Here is a 17324-nt window from a genome sequence, read left to right as displayed (position 1 = left end):
GGAAGTTGTTCCTTGTACGATGTGAGGGTCTAAGGACAGAGGGTGTCGTATTGTCATACTGATATTCTGTACAAACTGTGAAGTCCACTGAGACAAATGTAACATTTGTGATATTGGGCTATATAAATAAACATTGATTGATAGATAGATAATAACAGTGTTATCACATTTCTCGATTGGAATGGAAACATTACATATTAGAAATAGAGTTAAAATATAAGGCTATGCTGAAGCCATTTACTTGAATTCCCTTTTGACTTGGATTTACTTACATCTCTTTATCAGTTAGTTTAGTTAAATTAAACGTAGCTGTACTAAGCCCCTACAGTCTGTATGCAATGTGGGGAGTGGGGACCATAACATCAGTGAGGCTCTTGATGGTATCACTTTCACAAGCTTCTCCATTTCACACAAAAAGTCTCCTAAAAAGACAGCTGCTTCTCACCGAATCCTGAATTCATTAATAACCATTTTACTGTATAAAAAAAGAGAAACTCCAAACGTTCACAATATTTAAACATTTTATAAAATGCAACACTGCATTCGTTGAATTATTTTGCGGATACGACACTGAAATACATTTGTCATGCCAGAGCTTCTGTTTTATTATTCACATTTACAGAACTCAATGTGTGAGTACAGCGTTTATACAGCAAGCCCACTTCTCCATACAGCAAACAGACATATAACACATCTCCTCACACTAGATGCAGATGAAGCCATGATAAAGCATGGGCCACTAGCACACTTGGCATTACGCTCAGTCACTCAGGGTTCAGGAAAAAGTTGATGGACTGTTGAATTATGTGACAAACAACACAAGTATTAGTGTTACTGGAGTGGTGTAGACCTGAAAGGGGGCAGCCGGAAGAAGAAAACTGGGTCAATTCAGGATTGTCTGTAGCGAATTCAAAATCTGAATCTAAACACAATAACCATCTCTTCATCGATCAATTACTTATGCCCATTACTGATTTGATTTATTTGAATTTGGACTGTGTATTTGTTTCGCTGCGCAAAAGAAAGTGATGTTTGTGGTGATAGAAAATAGAAATATGATCACTAGTTGAGTGATGGAACTGTGTCAGCAGCACCGTGTTGGTCCTGAGTTAAAGTGGGGTTTGTTTGTCACAGCATCAAAGCAAGAACTGCAACGTAAGATAACGAGACATTACATATTAAAAAAAAAAAAAGGATATAAATATTGAGTGTTCACTTTGTCTAGTGAGGTCTACAAAGCCTGTATGATGGACGGGCGAGTGTTTCTGGTGTGGAGTGTCTGAATTTCATTAAAAGACAGGTTTCCTTTGATTAAGAAAATACTGCTTGCACGTGTTTTGCCATGTGGTCAAGTGAAATCATAGAAAAAGCAAAGATCAAGTGCCAGAAGTCAGAAAAAAATAAAAGTATAATAAATGCTTAAAAAAAGGTTATACATACTGTAACGACTTAAAAATAGCACAAATTAAATAGTATCTTTCTGTCTCTGTGGAGCTGATTCTTGCCCGCCTCACCGCTGTGGAGTTTAAAACAACTTTTTTTATATTTCTAAATGCGGCAATACGTATAGTAATATAATAGATTTACATTTGTAAGCTTGGATCACACTCTACAGATGTTGTGCAGACACAGCTTCTCAATTTGGCAACCTTTTTTGGTAAAGCAAAATACTGTTTGTTGCCCATTTCAAATCACAATAGCATGAGACGTTCATTTCAAGGACAATCAGATTACCAAAAATACAAACTCTGCGTAAATATTTGGATCTTGAAATCTCATATTACAAACTGGATAACCCATAACACTCCCGCATACAGAATCTGAACAGATCACACTGAATGAAAAAACATGTAATGATGTTCATGAAACTCAATTCATGACAATTTGTGAGCCGTCAATTTATGTTCATCTTTGCTTTAATACGCTGGATTTGTTCGGACTGGCCTGTGTAGTTAATACTGAGAATCTACACCTATTTTTTAAAAATATTTGTCCCTTCTAAATCTTGAGGGAAAAAGGGATTCTTTATCTTCATTCATTTCTGAAAGCAGCAAATCAATTGATTATCTCACTCCCCACCTCAACAATTATGCGAGGTCTTAGGGAGTTATAGGATTAAAACATTGTTAAATCTATATTCATCTTTGGTGGTTAGACTACAGCAAGATAAAACACGTAGCACATTTTTCTGCGTCAGTGTTTTTATCATGCAAGGGGATCAAATTGGGATAATAAATTGATAACAATGTACTTACATAAAACTGTAATGTCTCACCATTACAGATCATTTTTCAGTTACCATAGTGTCATACAGACCAGTGCCATTTAAGAACTCATGGCTGCAATGAATACTTAAACATAAGTTAGTGTTTTAATCTTAAAGTAGACACACAGCTCTCAGTTAACGGCGGTAAAACCAAGTTAGGACAATGAATGAGCAAAAGGATGAGAGGAGGAGGAGGAGGAGGGTAGGGGTCAGGGTGGAGTGGTTTAAGAGATTTTTCGCATTTGGAGTGCTAGTGTTTTGTTGCATGTGTGTGTGTGTGTGTGTGTGTGTGTGTGTGTGTGTGTGTGTGTGTGTGTGTGTGTGTGTGTGTGTGTGTGTGCACATGGAAATATGTGTGTCAGTTTGGTGCCCATTGCTTGCTGGGGGGGGGAGGGGGGGGTGGGGTTACGGCCGCGGGAAGAAGGCAGAGCACCAGGCTTGTTTGTTCTCTGCTCTTTGTGTCACAAGTCCAGCTATTAGCCAGAGGTCAGCGGAGTGAGAGAGGAGTGAGACATTACGCCAGGGAGCGCTGACGAGGCTTGATCCGGGGATAGAGCTGTAGGAAAACAAACACAACGAGGAGACATGTTAAACGTGACTAAGTTGACTTGCTCACATTTGTTATGACATTCCAGCAGAGGGCGCAATGCCATTATTCCCTTCAATAGTGTTTCTATTTCTCAGACAGTTTATAGATGTTTTATCTTCACAGTCATCATTTGTCTCTCTAATGCTGGTTTATTTCTATTTTGAGATGTTTCTACTTTAGAATTGTTTATTTCTACTCTTTTCATTTGTTATTATGTGCAAAGCCTTGTTTTGTTTTATGCTGCTGCAACAATAACATCTCCCAAATTGGGATGAATAAAGTACATCTTATCTTGTTTACACTTAATCCCTAAGGTTCACTTGACATTAGTTCTTGTAGAAAGAAATTACAAGAACATGAGAAATATTGAAGTGGATTAAATACCATTTAACCAAGCTATCCAGTTCGGGTCCGAACATCGGATGTCATTTTCTGATGAGTGGTAGTGAAAGAGGACTCAATCTAATTCCCAAATCAGACAGTATACCTGGCCCTAAAAAAAGCTAAATATGTAAAAGTCTGACATAGAGAGATAGTCCGAAAACTTGAAAATAAACAAAAACGGTGAACACACTAAAGCTTAAAACTAAACCTAAATGAAATACAATACGACTACAACATAACATTTAAAAAAGAAAAATCTGAAAATCCCGACCATCATAACCTTGCTGGTGGGCAGATATGACAGTTTATGTTTACCCCTAGCAGGTTGCGTGGCACGTAGCCCTCGGTGTCTTCGAGTCTCGCCCACCACCAGTCTGTCTCGATGTCGTCATGCCGCCGCAGGATGGTGATGGCGTCTCCTTCGCTGAACGCCAGCTCGTCCGGATTCTGAGTTTTGTAATCCCACAGAGCGTACACCGTGCCCTTGTTCATTACGCCCAGCTTCTCCTGAACTCCTGCTCAAGAGAGTCCAAAACAGAGAAACATTACACCAATATCTTTTAAGGTAAAGTAATCTCATTCGGTTAAAACCACAGCACTATTTCTAATCACACCAAGCTGCCTTACAAACCGTAATACATTTTGGACAGAAGTGAATACATCCTTTCAGAATGTGTGGGTTGTTTCTCACCGTATAGAAACTGGGAGCATTGGATGAAGCCCTCTTCCATTTCCTCGCATTTATCTGCAGCAGTCTCCACATCGCTGATGGTGCTGGCAAAGATGGCGGCCCCTGATTCCACCAGCACCTTGCAGAGATGAACGCTGTTGCAGGAGGCGGCACAGTGGAGTGGAGTCCTGTTCAAGGAAAACAAACATTATATATTAATGAAAAAATTAACAACAGAAAAATCAAACCACTAAATGTCTTCATATAAACCTCAATATGTCCACAACTCAGCTTCAATAGGTCCGCAACTCAGCTTCAATAGGTCCGCAACTCAGCTTCAATAGGTCCGCAACTCAGCTTCAATAGGTCCGCAACTCAGCTTCAATAGGTCCGCAACTCAGCTTCAATAGGTCCGCAACTCAGCTTCAATAGGTCCGCAACTCAGCTTCAATAGGTCCACAACTCAGCTGCTCAACTCCACCCGACGCTCCCCATCAAACACCGCATTGACTTACTTATCTTACTATTCACTTTCAAAGCTCTCAACAACCGTGCCTCCCCCCCCCTACCTCTGTGACCTAATCCAATGACACACCCCCACCCGTCGCCTCAGGTCTCACATCATTCCAGAAATCCCTCAAAACTCACCTTTTCACTCTTGCCTTCAACCCCTAATCCACTAACCCCTCGCCCTTATCCACCTAGTTTAGCGCTTTTTATTTATGTTGTTATTTTTCTTCTTTACTTGCTTTCAAAGCGCTTTGAGCACCAGGAAAGTATTATTAGTATTATTATTATTATTATTATTATTCATAATGTGTGCCTTCATCACTCACCATCCGTCGCTATCTGCAGCGTTGACGTTCACCCCAAAGTCCAGCAGGAACTTGACTATGTGGTGGTGTCCCGCACACACGGCGTTGTGCAGGGGGGTGATGCCCTCGTCATTGGCCGTGCTCGGGTTCTCCACCTGGAAATGAATGAAAGGCCAAGATGAAAAGATGAGTGCTAAGGCGCAAATGCGTGGGAATTAAAATAATTTAAAAGCATACTCACACAGTCGTGACATACCTCATAGATAATCCTCTGGACGAGGTCAAACTCCCCCTCCAGCGAGGCGTCCAGCAGCAGAGCCAGAGGGTTGAACTTCACCCTGAAGCCGTGGCCCGTCCGCTCAGAGTCTGGCTTCTTCAGGTTCGTACGCTTATCCTGATCAGAGAGGAGGAAGCACCAGTTATGACTGTCGCATATTGTCTGTACATCTTTTGTATGTTTTTTAGGTAAAGCATTTAAATTCAATGCATCACTCTTATTCTCTTTATTTATTGAATTGGTGGGTATGATATTACCCCAGTTGATAACTTAAAACATATTGTCTGTATTGGAAGTTTTCTTAAATGTTATGTTCAAAATAACAATGAGGAATGATCTTCATCCAACTCTATAGACCCAAATAGACACAGAGGAGTAAAAGAAACACCTCGTTGTGTATTTTTTAAGTTTTTTTTAAAACAACAATTCTAGACAGGTTAACGTCCTTGTTTGTTCTCATGTTGGTAAATTAAAATTATATTAATCATAGAAAAACTGAAACTAACTAAATATATACAGTGCTTTTTAGGTTTGAACAAGCAAATGTGTGTAATTACGCAAATGAGGTATACTCTTAGGCTTTTTTATGGTAAATGAAAGAGAAATCTACAGAAACAAAATTATGTTTGTAAAAAAAAACACTTTAAATGATTTTCAGTATTTTCAGTCTGTGAAGACATGTTATGTAAGCAAAATAGCTCAATTGTGGGAAAAACACAGTATTTGCATGTAGTGTCCCATAACAGGTGTGTGTGTGTGTGTGTGTGTGTGTGTGTGTGTGTGTGTGTGTGTGTGTGTTTCTCTCACCAGAGTGTGTGAGCTGGCGGAGCCGCTCTCCTCTGGAGTGCTGACCTCCAGCAGGGGGCTGGGCAGCGACGCCTCGGAGCCCCCCATGTTGTTGTTGTTGTCGTCCTCTGCCTCCTCGTCTTCAGCGGGATCCAGCTCTGGTGGCGAGGGCAGCGACTCGTTGGCGTTGGCGTCACTCGGTGATGTCAGTCCGCCCAGCTCCTCGGCCTCCGGTGGAGGAGGAAGCGGCAGCTCAGAGAGGAGGTTTCCATTGTCTGTATCCGCCCCCGAGTCGCCTCCCAGATACGCAGGAGGGTTCGCCGGCTGATAAAATGGCGTTCCGTTACCTGCACCGTTGCCTCCTCCCGACCCGCTGACTCCATTCCCCTCGATGCCCCCTGCCAGGGTGTTGAACCTCTGGTAGAGCAGCTTCTGGATGTTGGGGCCGCTGGGGCCCTCCGGCTCTGTGATGGAGCTGCGCTTCTTCAGCTGCCTCGGAGCGTTCGCCAGCTTCTTACGTAGCACCTCGAGATCTGAGTCGCTCTGGTAGCGCAGCGGGGAGTGAACCATGGGGGTGAGCTTGGTGGGGCTGAGCGGCCGTGGGATGTTCTCCACGCTGGGGGGAGGGGCTAAGGGCTCTGGGTGCTGGTAGAACTCCTGATCATCCATTTCTCCGTCCATACAGTCCTCACCAATGAGATGGCCTTGGAGCAACGGGAAGGCTCCTCCGGCCTGGGTGAAAGGCAGAGGCGAGGGGGGGGTCGAGCTGGGGTGGAGGACAGGCTTCCCATATACTGTAGACAAACAGAGAGAGAGAGAGAGGGGGAGAACATTGGAGGGAATTTACATCATCATCATCATTTATTCACCTGGTAGTTACTATTTTCATTCATAGTAAGTAGTCTAAAACACTAAAGTTACAATTGCACATTACTTGTATCGAAATGTCTGTATCACAGTCCAAGATTAAATTGATATAAATACAAAAAAGTGATGTATATGCTTTTTTAAAGCTGAAACAAGCAAACTTTAGCTTTCTTGACAGCTGATCGAAAAAGATAAGATTATGGTCAATTGCCACAAAAACATTTGCACATGTCTTTACTTATCCTTTTCTTATGTTGTTTGTTGCTGACCAATTCATGAGTAATTATGTCTTTATTCTTTCTTGAAGCTTTTTGAGGATAAAGGAAGTTATTCTTTAAGTGCTAAATGACAATTAAGTGTATGATAATGCTGTATCTTTTATGAAAAGTCTCATTGGTTGAACTTTAGTTTCTCATGTATATCTTTATATCTGTATCACAATATGGAAAAGTAGGCCCGACTGATTGATTCAGCATTTTTACCCAAGAGTATTAATAGTTTTACTCAAGTAGAAATGTGAGTACTGCACCATCTGTTCAGATCTCTCACCTGCTTTGAGTGCCGGTTTGAGCGGCTGGCTCTTTGGCGCTGCCTGCTGGAGGTACATGTGATAGATGGAGCTTGAGTTCATGGTAGGCGGTCCCTTTCGGGGCGACTGCGGCCGTGACCCTCTGTCTGGGATGAAGGGGCGCACTGCCACAGCTGGGAGGGGGTCCAGCCGCTCGCTCAGCCCTGGGGGGAAGAGCGGGGCGTTCTGCTGGAAGGTGGGACTCGGCGGCACCGAGATCCGCTGCTGGATCTGCTGCGAGGACGAGCCAGTGGTGGCGGGGGTGCGGGGCCACGCCGGAGCTGGGGGGTTTGGGAGGGGGCGAGGAGGAGGAGGAACTTCCTTGCGTCGATCCAAGGTGGTGGCCGAGTTTGCTGAGATGAGGTGGGAGCCATAGGGGGGCGGCTGTGGCTTTGATATGGCGGGGGAGGACACAACCATTTTGGAGTCTAGCACCTGTGAAGGAGCATGAAATACAACATCCATCACTACACTCTTTTCAAATGAATAAAGAGGAATCTTATAGATGTGACCTGAGATCAGGAGGTAGAAAACAAAAACAATAGACAGATAGAAGAAGGAGGACAAACCTTGTCTGCACTCGGAGTGACGGGGGAGCCTGAGGGAGGGCTCTTGCCCTGGGTGTCAGTCCCTGAGTTTCGTCTCTCAGGAGGCTTCAGAGTTGAGTTTGACTTGCCTAAAGTAGGCCAACCAGCTTCACTCGCTAGGGCACAAACAGGACACAGTGAGTATGTTGTAAAAGATCAAAACAGGCTATTAATGGAAGTGATATGAGAAGCACAAGCCTCTTTTACAAACCAGATCCAGGTCCAAATGGTAACAATTGATGATCTTTCACACTAGAAATGTGTGACTGTGTGATTAACCACATAATGTGGAACATTTGTGATTGTATAGCAAGAATAGAAAAAGTTTAAGACTTGACACACATAAAGCATCTCTACCATTTTGACCCAGACTTGGTGTTAAATGGAGGGTTCAGGATTTTGAGAAGCTTATCCTATTAACCAGACACCAATAGGAGACATTCAAAACTAAATTCCTGTTGCCTTTTTCTAAACAATTGAGCATTGTTTACACGTACAAGTCAAACTATGTCCCTAGAGAAAACAACAATTGCTTAAAGCTTTATTACTTTTACTGCCACCAACTACTTATGGTTGATTTCTTAATTTCTGGCAAAAAGGATTAGCAATTACCCTCCCTTCTTCTGAGAGGTACATTCATCAAGAAGGCCGAACACAACATATTTCAAGAAAGGCTTTCGGTCAATAGGAAACACATCCTGAGCCTTCACAGCAATGATGGTAATGAATTCATCTACATTAGTGGATCGCTTATCTGGACGTGTTTTTAGTGTTTGGATTTAGTTCCATTTGTTAAATGACAACTAAAGGAAAGGACTGCTTGTACCGTTTATCTCCAAGAATAAACGTATATCTTGAAAAATATATATAGGCAGGGTAAAGAAGATGGGTTGAAAAGAAGTGGGATGGAAATTGGAAGACAAAACAAAAGCAATATTTGTGGGACAATTCTACAGGAATGTGGTTGTATGGAAATGATATTAACCAACTAGTTACAGACCCCAAATGTCTAAAAAGCAGAATATGGCTTTTCAGATTTCCAAGATGCTTTTGAGTACCTATGGTTACTCCGAATAAACAAAAAATAAAGATTGAGAAAGCGGCCCTACCTACAATCAAGACTGCGAAAGGAAACAGCTTGATCTGGGTCTTTGCATTCTATCATGAGTTGTTCATTGACTTTGATGATGTACAAGTTAATTTCCCTCGACATGTTAAGTGTTTGACAACTAGAAGAGATTCTCACAGCTCAGTTGTTGTGAAGATGTGATGTGGATGTTAAGGTTAGGCAGTCTGGGGGATGTTATGAAACTAAAACAAAGCCCAAATATCTGCTCTGAATGTGTGACTATACGAGGCACAGCGCTCACTGAACCTTCTCAGAAGTGTACCGAAAACACTCACAGGGATCAGCGGTGACACTTTCCTCATACGAGGCATGATGTCAGCTACGATTAGTGGCCGTCCAATTTCTGCAGATGGCAGCAAAGTGTTTCAAGATGGCTCCCCACCGCTTTGACGTCATTAGCCCGATCCACAGAGGAAACACTCAAATGTCAACATGTGCTCTCTTCAGTTCACTAAAACTGGCTGAATGCTGCTCTGGCAGGAGAGCTTGATGCTGCCAAACCAATGTGCTTCCATCAGCCTGCCATTGTTCGCGTTAAGCTGGTACAGATGCTCATCTCCTTCAGATTCCACAGCTGTGCAACTTTAATTTGTCTGCCAGAGAAAATCAGCTGCATTACAGTAAAGTGAATCTGAAGGGCTGTACATCATTTCCAAACATGTTTTGAAGCTCTGTCGTCATACGTCGTTATGTCATCACCCCAAAAAATGATTCCATTAACAAAATCCTCAAATTGAATAATATCTTTATTCAAATTAAATAAAAGCCTTTGTTGTTTTAATCAAATCAACTTGTATTTAATTAATATTAATTGTCAATGCCTCCCTTTGTGCGTGTCGAAAGGAATAGCAATCGCTTTTTTTTGACTGTTGTGAAGCGACCAAAAACCAGCCAATATTGATTGAAGCAGAATATTGTTACATTTTGATTGGAAATATTAGGAGCAATCAATTATATACAATCTAAATGTACAAACTAGGGATGCCAGAAACTGACCATGATCAAATTGAAAATCGGACAGCCCTGGCGAATATTAATCGATTATTCGCCGCTTGAATCGAATTTTAAAAATAATTTTCGATTATGGAGACTGTAACGAATATTCGAAAAATCGAATAATTGCTGGCATCCCTAGTACAAACACTGAGAATCGATGCATGTTAATCTGTGTTTGCGACAAAACTGGACTCATCAAAATGAATAGACTTTCAAAATGAAAGTGCTGCTTGAAATTCAGATGTTGGTCTAAAATGTGATGAACATTATGAATTAAGCTTTCAAATCTGGCACAGCCATATTTTTATGTTGAGTATGAAAACGCTAGTTGGTGACTTAAGTGTGGGGCGCTCAAGGTGTGATTGGGCAAACTGACTATTTAAAAGATGACGATGGTGTAAAATCTCCTGTGCATGCAGAGGGTCTCGTGCTACAATGGACAGAGAAGGTTCAGGAGGTGCCCCCCCCCCCACCACCCTGCTTATGCAGCACTGAGCACTCACGGGACGTGCCGTCAGAGCCCGTGGAGGCTCGGGGGCCCGACTGTGATTCCTGAAGGGACGGGGGTACCGGGTCCACAACGATGTCTAAATCAGACACTTTCCAAGGACCAGGAGGCTTTCGCACACCGTCTGCCCCAGGAAAGAGTTGACCCCACCCCCAATGAATAAACAGAGACATGACAGAGAAAAGACAAGACAGACAGAGGAGGAGAGAAAAGGAATCACACCACAGGAAGAGAGGCACGTTAGAGAGGAAGGAAAAGGAAGTCACAGAAATCAAGTGCAGGCGGAGAATTAACAAAGAAGTCAGGTCGGAAGGAAATTAACAGTTTGGGCCCAGCAGGGAATTTCAGTCACAAGATTTCCATGCAAGACGTTAAATGTGTAGTAAGACTTCAAACTCTCTCCTCTGGTTTGTCTCACTGACTAAGTCCCTGCTTTCTTCATGAGGAAAAAGGAATAGAAATTCACTAATACTGTATCTTCAATAAAAATATTTGGCCTAAAGAAAGTGTATCGCTTCGTATCCACTGCTACAGTTGTTGTTTGGGCATTTGGGGGAAAAATGCTTTGCAATTGTAGTTTCATTTGCTTCCACCAACCTGACTTGGTGCGGCCGTGGTTGGCTTGGTTATTGACGCCCAGAGTCTGAGGCTTGAGGGGATCGGGGGGGATGTTGTAGCCTCCTTCCTGTCGGCCCGGGACAGGCACCTGGATGTACGGCCCCACGGCAGCGACGCGGCCCAGAGTACCAGCAGCCGGCTGAGGGGAGGGGGGCCCGTTGGCTCTGTTCAGCTGTAAGAGAGATAGAAACGATTCAAATATGATGACAGGGAAAACAATCAACATGTAGAGGAGATATAAGAGAAAGAGAAAAGCTCTTAATGGTTTGGGACCGGCCTACATTGCTGACTTGTCCTTTTAATAATCCCTCACAAGCTCTCAGATCTTCTTCTGCTGGGTTTTTAATGTACGGAGTTATACGCACATGAAAATAAGCAGCAAAGCTTCTTTATGCTAGGATCCAAGATTATTGAATAACCCAGCAAGAGCTATAAGACATGCAAGCTGTGAGCTCTATCAAATAAAAATCAAAACACATTTAATTTGGCTAAATCTGGCTGTAATTTTAATGTGTGTTTTCAATGTTGTATTATTCTTTATTTTGTATTTATATATTAAATAATCTTTGCAAATGTCTATGTCCATTTCCTCTTGTTTATACGTTTTGAATGTCTTTATCATTTTGAGTTACATCTCTTGTAAGAAAAGACTTTAAATATTATTATAATTATTTTGCTGATTATTATTATATAATGATAATATATTCAATACAATACACGGAAGCTTCTTAGTCAGTTTTCATTCAATAATGGCTTATACAGAGGAGAGAAAAAATGTTGTCTTTACGTTTAACAAGTGACATGTAATGTAATGTTTCCGTGAAGACTTGCAAAAGTTTAAAGAAATATAATTTGGTAAACACCTGGGGCCGTATTCACATGTTCTGCCTTCTCACTGGGACAGGCGTTTGTCAGAAGCATTTGAACAAAGAAAAGAGTCTTAAGGAGGAGAGGTGTTGAGCGCTCTTAGTCTTACAGGAAGGTTTTCTTTTTGACGTGCCTCAGCTTTTTTCTTGTAGAGACGTTCCCGCAGCTCGCTGATGCGTTTGTCCATGAGCGTCACCTCCATGTTGCGTTTGTTCAGGATATCCTTCTGCTGCTTCAGCTTGCTGTTCTGCTCCTGGTTCAACTTGTTCCGGATCTGTGGGTGATAAATGCAGACGCAAACACACATACAGATTCATTAGAACACATTTATACTGGAGATATTGCAGTAAAAACCATTCACTTGGATTTATTTAACTTATTCTGTTGCTGCCTTGAAACGCGACATTCCTTACAGAGATTATTAAAAGTCAATTTTATCTCTTTTTTTTCTAAAATGTTTTTATTTGGAATTGTTTTTATACAACAATACAAAAATGAAAGATAAAAAAAAAAAACATGCTTCATCTGTATAACATATATAATGCAAGGCAATCATTAAAACAAAATTATGCATAAAAGAAAAGACCTAACATCACTCCAGTTATTCATGAAGTAGTCTGAGACATTGCTTACAGCTTAAAAGGGGGTTCAATCAAATGTGGTGGTGATTCATATTTGTTGTGTTGATGTAAGAGCAGTTCAAACAGACCAGTTACATTTGGGGGGGAGGAATGAACACGACACAAGGGTTAAGTGGTGTATGAATAGACACCTGGTATGAATAGACACCTGGTATGAGCAGCAGCACAAACTTTGTTCCACTTATTTCTAAAAAAACGGTACCTGAAGCTCCTGGTACAGTTTGCGGAGCTCGAGGGCTGCAGCGCCGCTGACTTGGCCCCCCAGAGCGGTCTGAATGCCGTTGAGCTTCCCCCTCCTCAGGTCCTCCAGCTGCAGGCTGAGCTGCTCCACCCTCAGCACCGCAGACTGCAGCTCCCCCTGCTTCTCCTGGAACAGGCCGCTGACCTGCTCTATCTCTGCCGCTGGAGGAGAGGAAGGAAGAAAAGACACATCAGCTCGTTCTACATGTTGGGGGACTCCTTCAAAGTGAAAGGTAATGTTTATTCTCATATCTGGGTGCGATTAGGCTTTCTCTTGAGAGAGAATATCTGAGCTCTGAACATACATCACAATATTATTATACTAATATTATTAGCCATAAATGTGTACATACTCACATAAAGCAAGCTGTGTCCTCTACTCTGTACTGTAATTGTCTAACAAACTGTTTAGTTCTAATTATAAAAAAAAAACGAATTTAGCCTGAATAATTGCTTTATTCTAATTAAAGACTTGAGGATTTTTGTGGTGAAAAGTGAAAACAGACATTTAAAGCTTGGTTAAAAAAGATCAATAGAATCTGAGCAAGGAAAGACAAGTCCCCTTAGTTACAGCCCTTACTGTTTAAAACAAAGTTAGTTCATTTGTAAAAGGTTGATAGTATACATACACAGGTTGCCATTGATGACCTTGCTGTAGTCCACCTGGCCTCTCATTGCCCGGATCTTCTTGAGCTTTGCCTCCTGGTTCTCCACGCGATCCTTCAGCTTCTGCAGCTTCTCGCTCTCTGAAACGGTTTGCTGCTGACGCCGCTCCTGCTGCTTCAGGTAGCGCAGACGTTGCTCCTTCAGAGGACAAGACGCACGTTATTATGGGCAATAAATGATGTCGAAATGCATCCAACAGTAAAAGAAACAAACAGCTAGGCGCCACCCCAAAGCTTGGCAGATATCTGTGTGGCAGACACACCCTGAAACTGGGCTAAATCTTTCTACTGGAAGTGAAATGCTGCCGTGTCAAAACTGTCAGAAGGCTGAAGAAAGGGTCCGGTGACTTCATCTCTCCACCCAACTGAGAACTGCTCCAGTTAGGGTCTTAAAATAGGAAATGACAGGCCCAGGTTTCCAAATGACTGCAGGGCTTCATGAGGGGCCTACTTTTCAGATACCCCAACAATAGATGAATACGTCTTGCTATCTGCGGTCTACAGTGGGCTTCATCTCGCATGACTAATGTCGACTGATCTGCACTCCACGAGCACCGTGGTGAGACTTATCGCCTGGTAGACTCTGGTGGTGTGGAGGTATTCATGCCATTAAAAAGGTACAATTGCCTTTCTAAAACTGGTCTGAGAAAGGTAGTATTCCTAAGGTTCAACAGCATGCATACAGCACATGCTTGACAAAACACTGCAATGTCTGTGCACGAGTTTCTTTAAAGACTGAACTATGAATTCTGACTAAATGGACAATCCTCCCACAATGATTCATACTGCCTCCCATCTCATTTGTTACACAACGGTTTGCCCCAGTTTCAGGTCACGACGGGACTCTTAGGATGAGAGTAGTGCAACGAGAGTCCATTTTCTCTCAAACAGACGGATTTGAGACTGTGCTCTGAACTTATGTGGCTTTGGACTAATGCTTAGCCTGTGTCCATGTCCCAGACTACATGACATAATATCAGACTGACCTGCACCTTTACTGCGTTACACAACATGTGAAAGATACCTTGGCTATGATTGGTCCAGCTTAATGTAGTCTGTCATGTTTCACAGCCAACTTACTAATAGAACATTTGCAACATCAGAAACCTTTTTAAAAGTCAAAAATAAAGTGTAGCCTCGGGTTGCCAGATAGCTCAGTGGTTAGAGCTGGTGGCCCATAACGCTGCCTAGTAAGCTCGAACGAACATTCAGGCAATGTCCTCCCCGTTCAAAAATATACATCTCAAATAAAGGCCATCTCTAGCCCAAAACATGAAAAAAAAAAAGACTAATTTAAAAAAACATGAGAACTTAACTTTTACACTTAAGGAGTGGACAATTTAAATTAGATTATTGTCTGGCAGGTACCTTTGCGACTAGCATCTGCTGCTGAGCCTCGATTTGCTGCTGCTGCCGTGTGGCCATCTCCTGCAGCTCCGACAGCGTGAGCTCCACACGCTGATTCCCCACCTACACACACACACACACACACACACACACAAGAAAAAGTCATTACCACAGTGAACCTAAGCAGGGTGGTCCTGATGTTTACAACCGAGCCATGTAGACTGATTATACATACGAATTTAAACAGAAAGGGCTAATGCTTCGCTTCTTTTAAACCCCAACACACGTTTTTATATTCATGAGGAGAAAGAATATTAAATAAATAAATATATATACACGATTCTCGCTCTAGCCAAAACATCATCATTTAGTAGTTTGGTTAAAGTTAAATCTGGGAATAGTTTGATTTCAGAATGAATCATACCTTATACATATAAATGATGCCTTGAAGATCTCTAACGTGAGATCCCATGCAGTGCCAAGTTTCATGATGTCACTTATTTACCAACTCACAAACACATTTTTTATATAATTGCAAGATGTATGCAGGAAAATATATTCTCCATTCAAAGTTATACGAGCTAAAAACATTACATAACCATTAAGAAACAGGATAGACAAAAAGAAGCCATTTGCAGAAATGTTTTTTAAAAGATGCCCGTTTCATCAGCCGGAGACTCAGCTTCTTCCTCCACAACAAAGCTCCAGCAAATCTCAAGGATGAGACCTTAGCTATAATGAGACTCTGTTAGTCAGTTAGCCAGCAGAGATAACAGTTAAAACAGGCTTTACCAGGAATAAAAAAAGGTTCACCTTCATAAACATAAAGATCCTCTTCCCGAGGGTGGAACCAGCCTCCATGTGTTGTTCCAGAGCTCACAGAATAAAGGAAACTGGAGATCACTTTCAATTCTGTTCTTCACCAAACTCTCCGTCTCCACAATTGTTCTAAAACTAAAAGTAGTTTCTACCATCAACACACTGGCACACTACTCTGGATAAAACAGCATACGGAGTGAGAGTCCTCTCAACTGCAAGCGGTTTGAAAAGCTGAAGCGCTCCGAGACTTTGCCTTTAGGAAAGTGTGTTGAAAGAGGGAGGAGGCGAGGCTGTGAAAGTCATGCTTTCTGTTTTTCAGATCAAAAAAATCTATAATACTGGTTCAGATAAATTGCTTTTGTTAAGACGTGAAGAGATTTAGAGTAGAGCAGTTAGAGGAAGGATGACGACATGAAACCAAATGAGATAATAAAGGGAAATAAACATGCAAAAGTAAAAAAAAAAATCCTGTTCTCACTGCTGATTAGAAGAGGCAGACATGTTTGTGACTCATCTTGTCTGAATAAAACATGCTTTTTTTGGGGAATAATTTGACTTTAGTACTCATGCGTCATCTCATCTCCTTGGACACGGACAGTGCATTAGCCTCGCCCGTGTGGCTCACGCAGTGTTTTCCTACCTGTATGGGAAGCCTCGGAAGGGGGGGGTGACTCAACCGAGGTGGAGATGGGGAGAGCGGGGGAAGCCACTGGCACACACATGCAGCCACGCTCAGATGCACTCAAGCAACACTGCATCAGTGACAATTCACCCGAGGGAGATACACACACACACTCGCCCTCAGACAGTGATGAAGAGGGAGCCGGAGAAACACCCGCCTGAGCAGAAACCAGCCTCACTGAGGGCAGACCACGCTACCCACGCCAACAACAGCTCAGATCTGTACGGGTCCGAAATGGAGAGCAATCCATGATTATGGCTAAAATAATCATGTTAATAAAATAATCCAAAAGGATACAAAATAAAATAAAAAAAACAGTTACTCATGATGACTATCACTGTCATGAATTGATCAAGAGAATAATTTCAGCAACTACTTTGAAAATAGATCATCTTCAGATTCATGTCTCAGATGGTCATTTGAATGCCTTTATTTTTTTTTTTACGAAATTATGATCTGCATTTTTAACTAGTATCCCACTTTCTATAGATCAAAACATTGATGGTTTAGTCAGAATAAATCTCTGCAGATTAAGAGTTAATACAAATAATCTTTATCTTTTTGACATGGGCAAATATAGAGCTGCGACTAGGGGTGGGCGATATGACGATATATATCGTCGTGACGATATTAGGTCTCCACGATATGCTTTTTCAGAGATATCGTATCTATCGTGATAAAATTAAATCTTTTTTTTTGAATTATTTTTTTTTTTTAAATAAACTATAAAAAAAGAAAACTGATGTGAAAGACATGCTCGAAAGCTGTCTAGTCAGGATTCAGACAGTATTGCACTTTATTTATTGTCTTGTTTGATTCTGTTGGCTTATATTTTTATTTGATCAATAAGGTATTTATATAGTTTTTCCCTTCAGTTATGCTAAAGTATTTTATTGCACTTCAAGTCTAAAGTTTACATTTTAATTGTATGGCACTGACTTTTCCTCATTGATGTTTTATGTTTTACTTAGTTATGTTTTACCCTCCTTTTCATGTTTATTGA

General features: G+C 41.7%; 1 protein-coding gene across 2 annotated transcripts in view; it reads right to left on the bottom strand.

The window, feature by feature from the left end:
* Positions 1 to 507: 507 nt before the first annotated feature.
* The window catches only part of ppp1r13bb (protein phosphatase 1, regulatory subunit 13Bb), a 34545-nt gene continuing 17728 nt past the window's right edge, over positions 508 to 17324 (bottom strand). Inside the window, exons 7-20 of one of the 2 annotated variants that reach the window (XM_010773342.1) lie at positions 14842 to 14943; positions 13438 to 13612; positions 12771 to 12970; positions 12061 to 12201; positions 11040 to 11232; positions 10438 to 10566; positions 7792 to 7925; positions 7204 to 7657; positions 5809 to 6581; positions 4981 to 5118; positions 4746 to 4879; positions 3931 to 4097; positions 3555 to 3754; positions 508 to 2822 (exon numbers count right to left, since the gene is read on the bottom strand). In XM_010773342.1, the coding sequence (XP_010771644.1) occupies positions 2781 to 2822; positions 3555 to 3754; positions 3931 to 4097; positions 4746 to 4879; positions 4981 to 5118; positions 5809 to 6581; positions 7204 to 7657; positions 7792 to 7925; positions 10438 to 10566; positions 11040 to 11232; positions 12061 to 12201; positions 12771 to 12970; positions 13438 to 13612; positions 14842 to 14943 (2982 nt within the window). In that variant the 3' untranslated portion in view covers positions 508 to 2780. Of the gene's footprint in view, positions 2823 to 3554; positions 3755 to 3930; positions 4098 to 4745; positions 4880 to 4965; positions 5119 to 5808; positions 6582 to 7203; positions 7658 to 7791; positions 7926 to 10437; positions 10567 to 11039; positions 11233 to 12036; positions 12202 to 12770; positions 12971 to 13437; positions 13613 to 14841; positions 14944 to 15633; positions 16411 to 17324 lie in introns of those variants that run through there. The other variant, XM_010773341.1, reaches the window with a different exon arrangement.

The sequence above is a fragment of the Notothenia coriiceps genome, unplaced genomic scaffold, assembly GCF_000735185.1.
Source record: "Notothenia coriiceps isolate Sejong01 unplaced genomic scaffold, NC01 NC01_scaffold00012411, whole genome shotgun sequence".
Lineage (NCBI taxonomy): Eukaryota > Metazoa > Chordata > Actinopteri > Perciformes > Nototheniidae > Notothenia > Notothenia coriiceps.
This window is presented reverse-complemented; position numbering and strand designations above follow the sequence as displayed.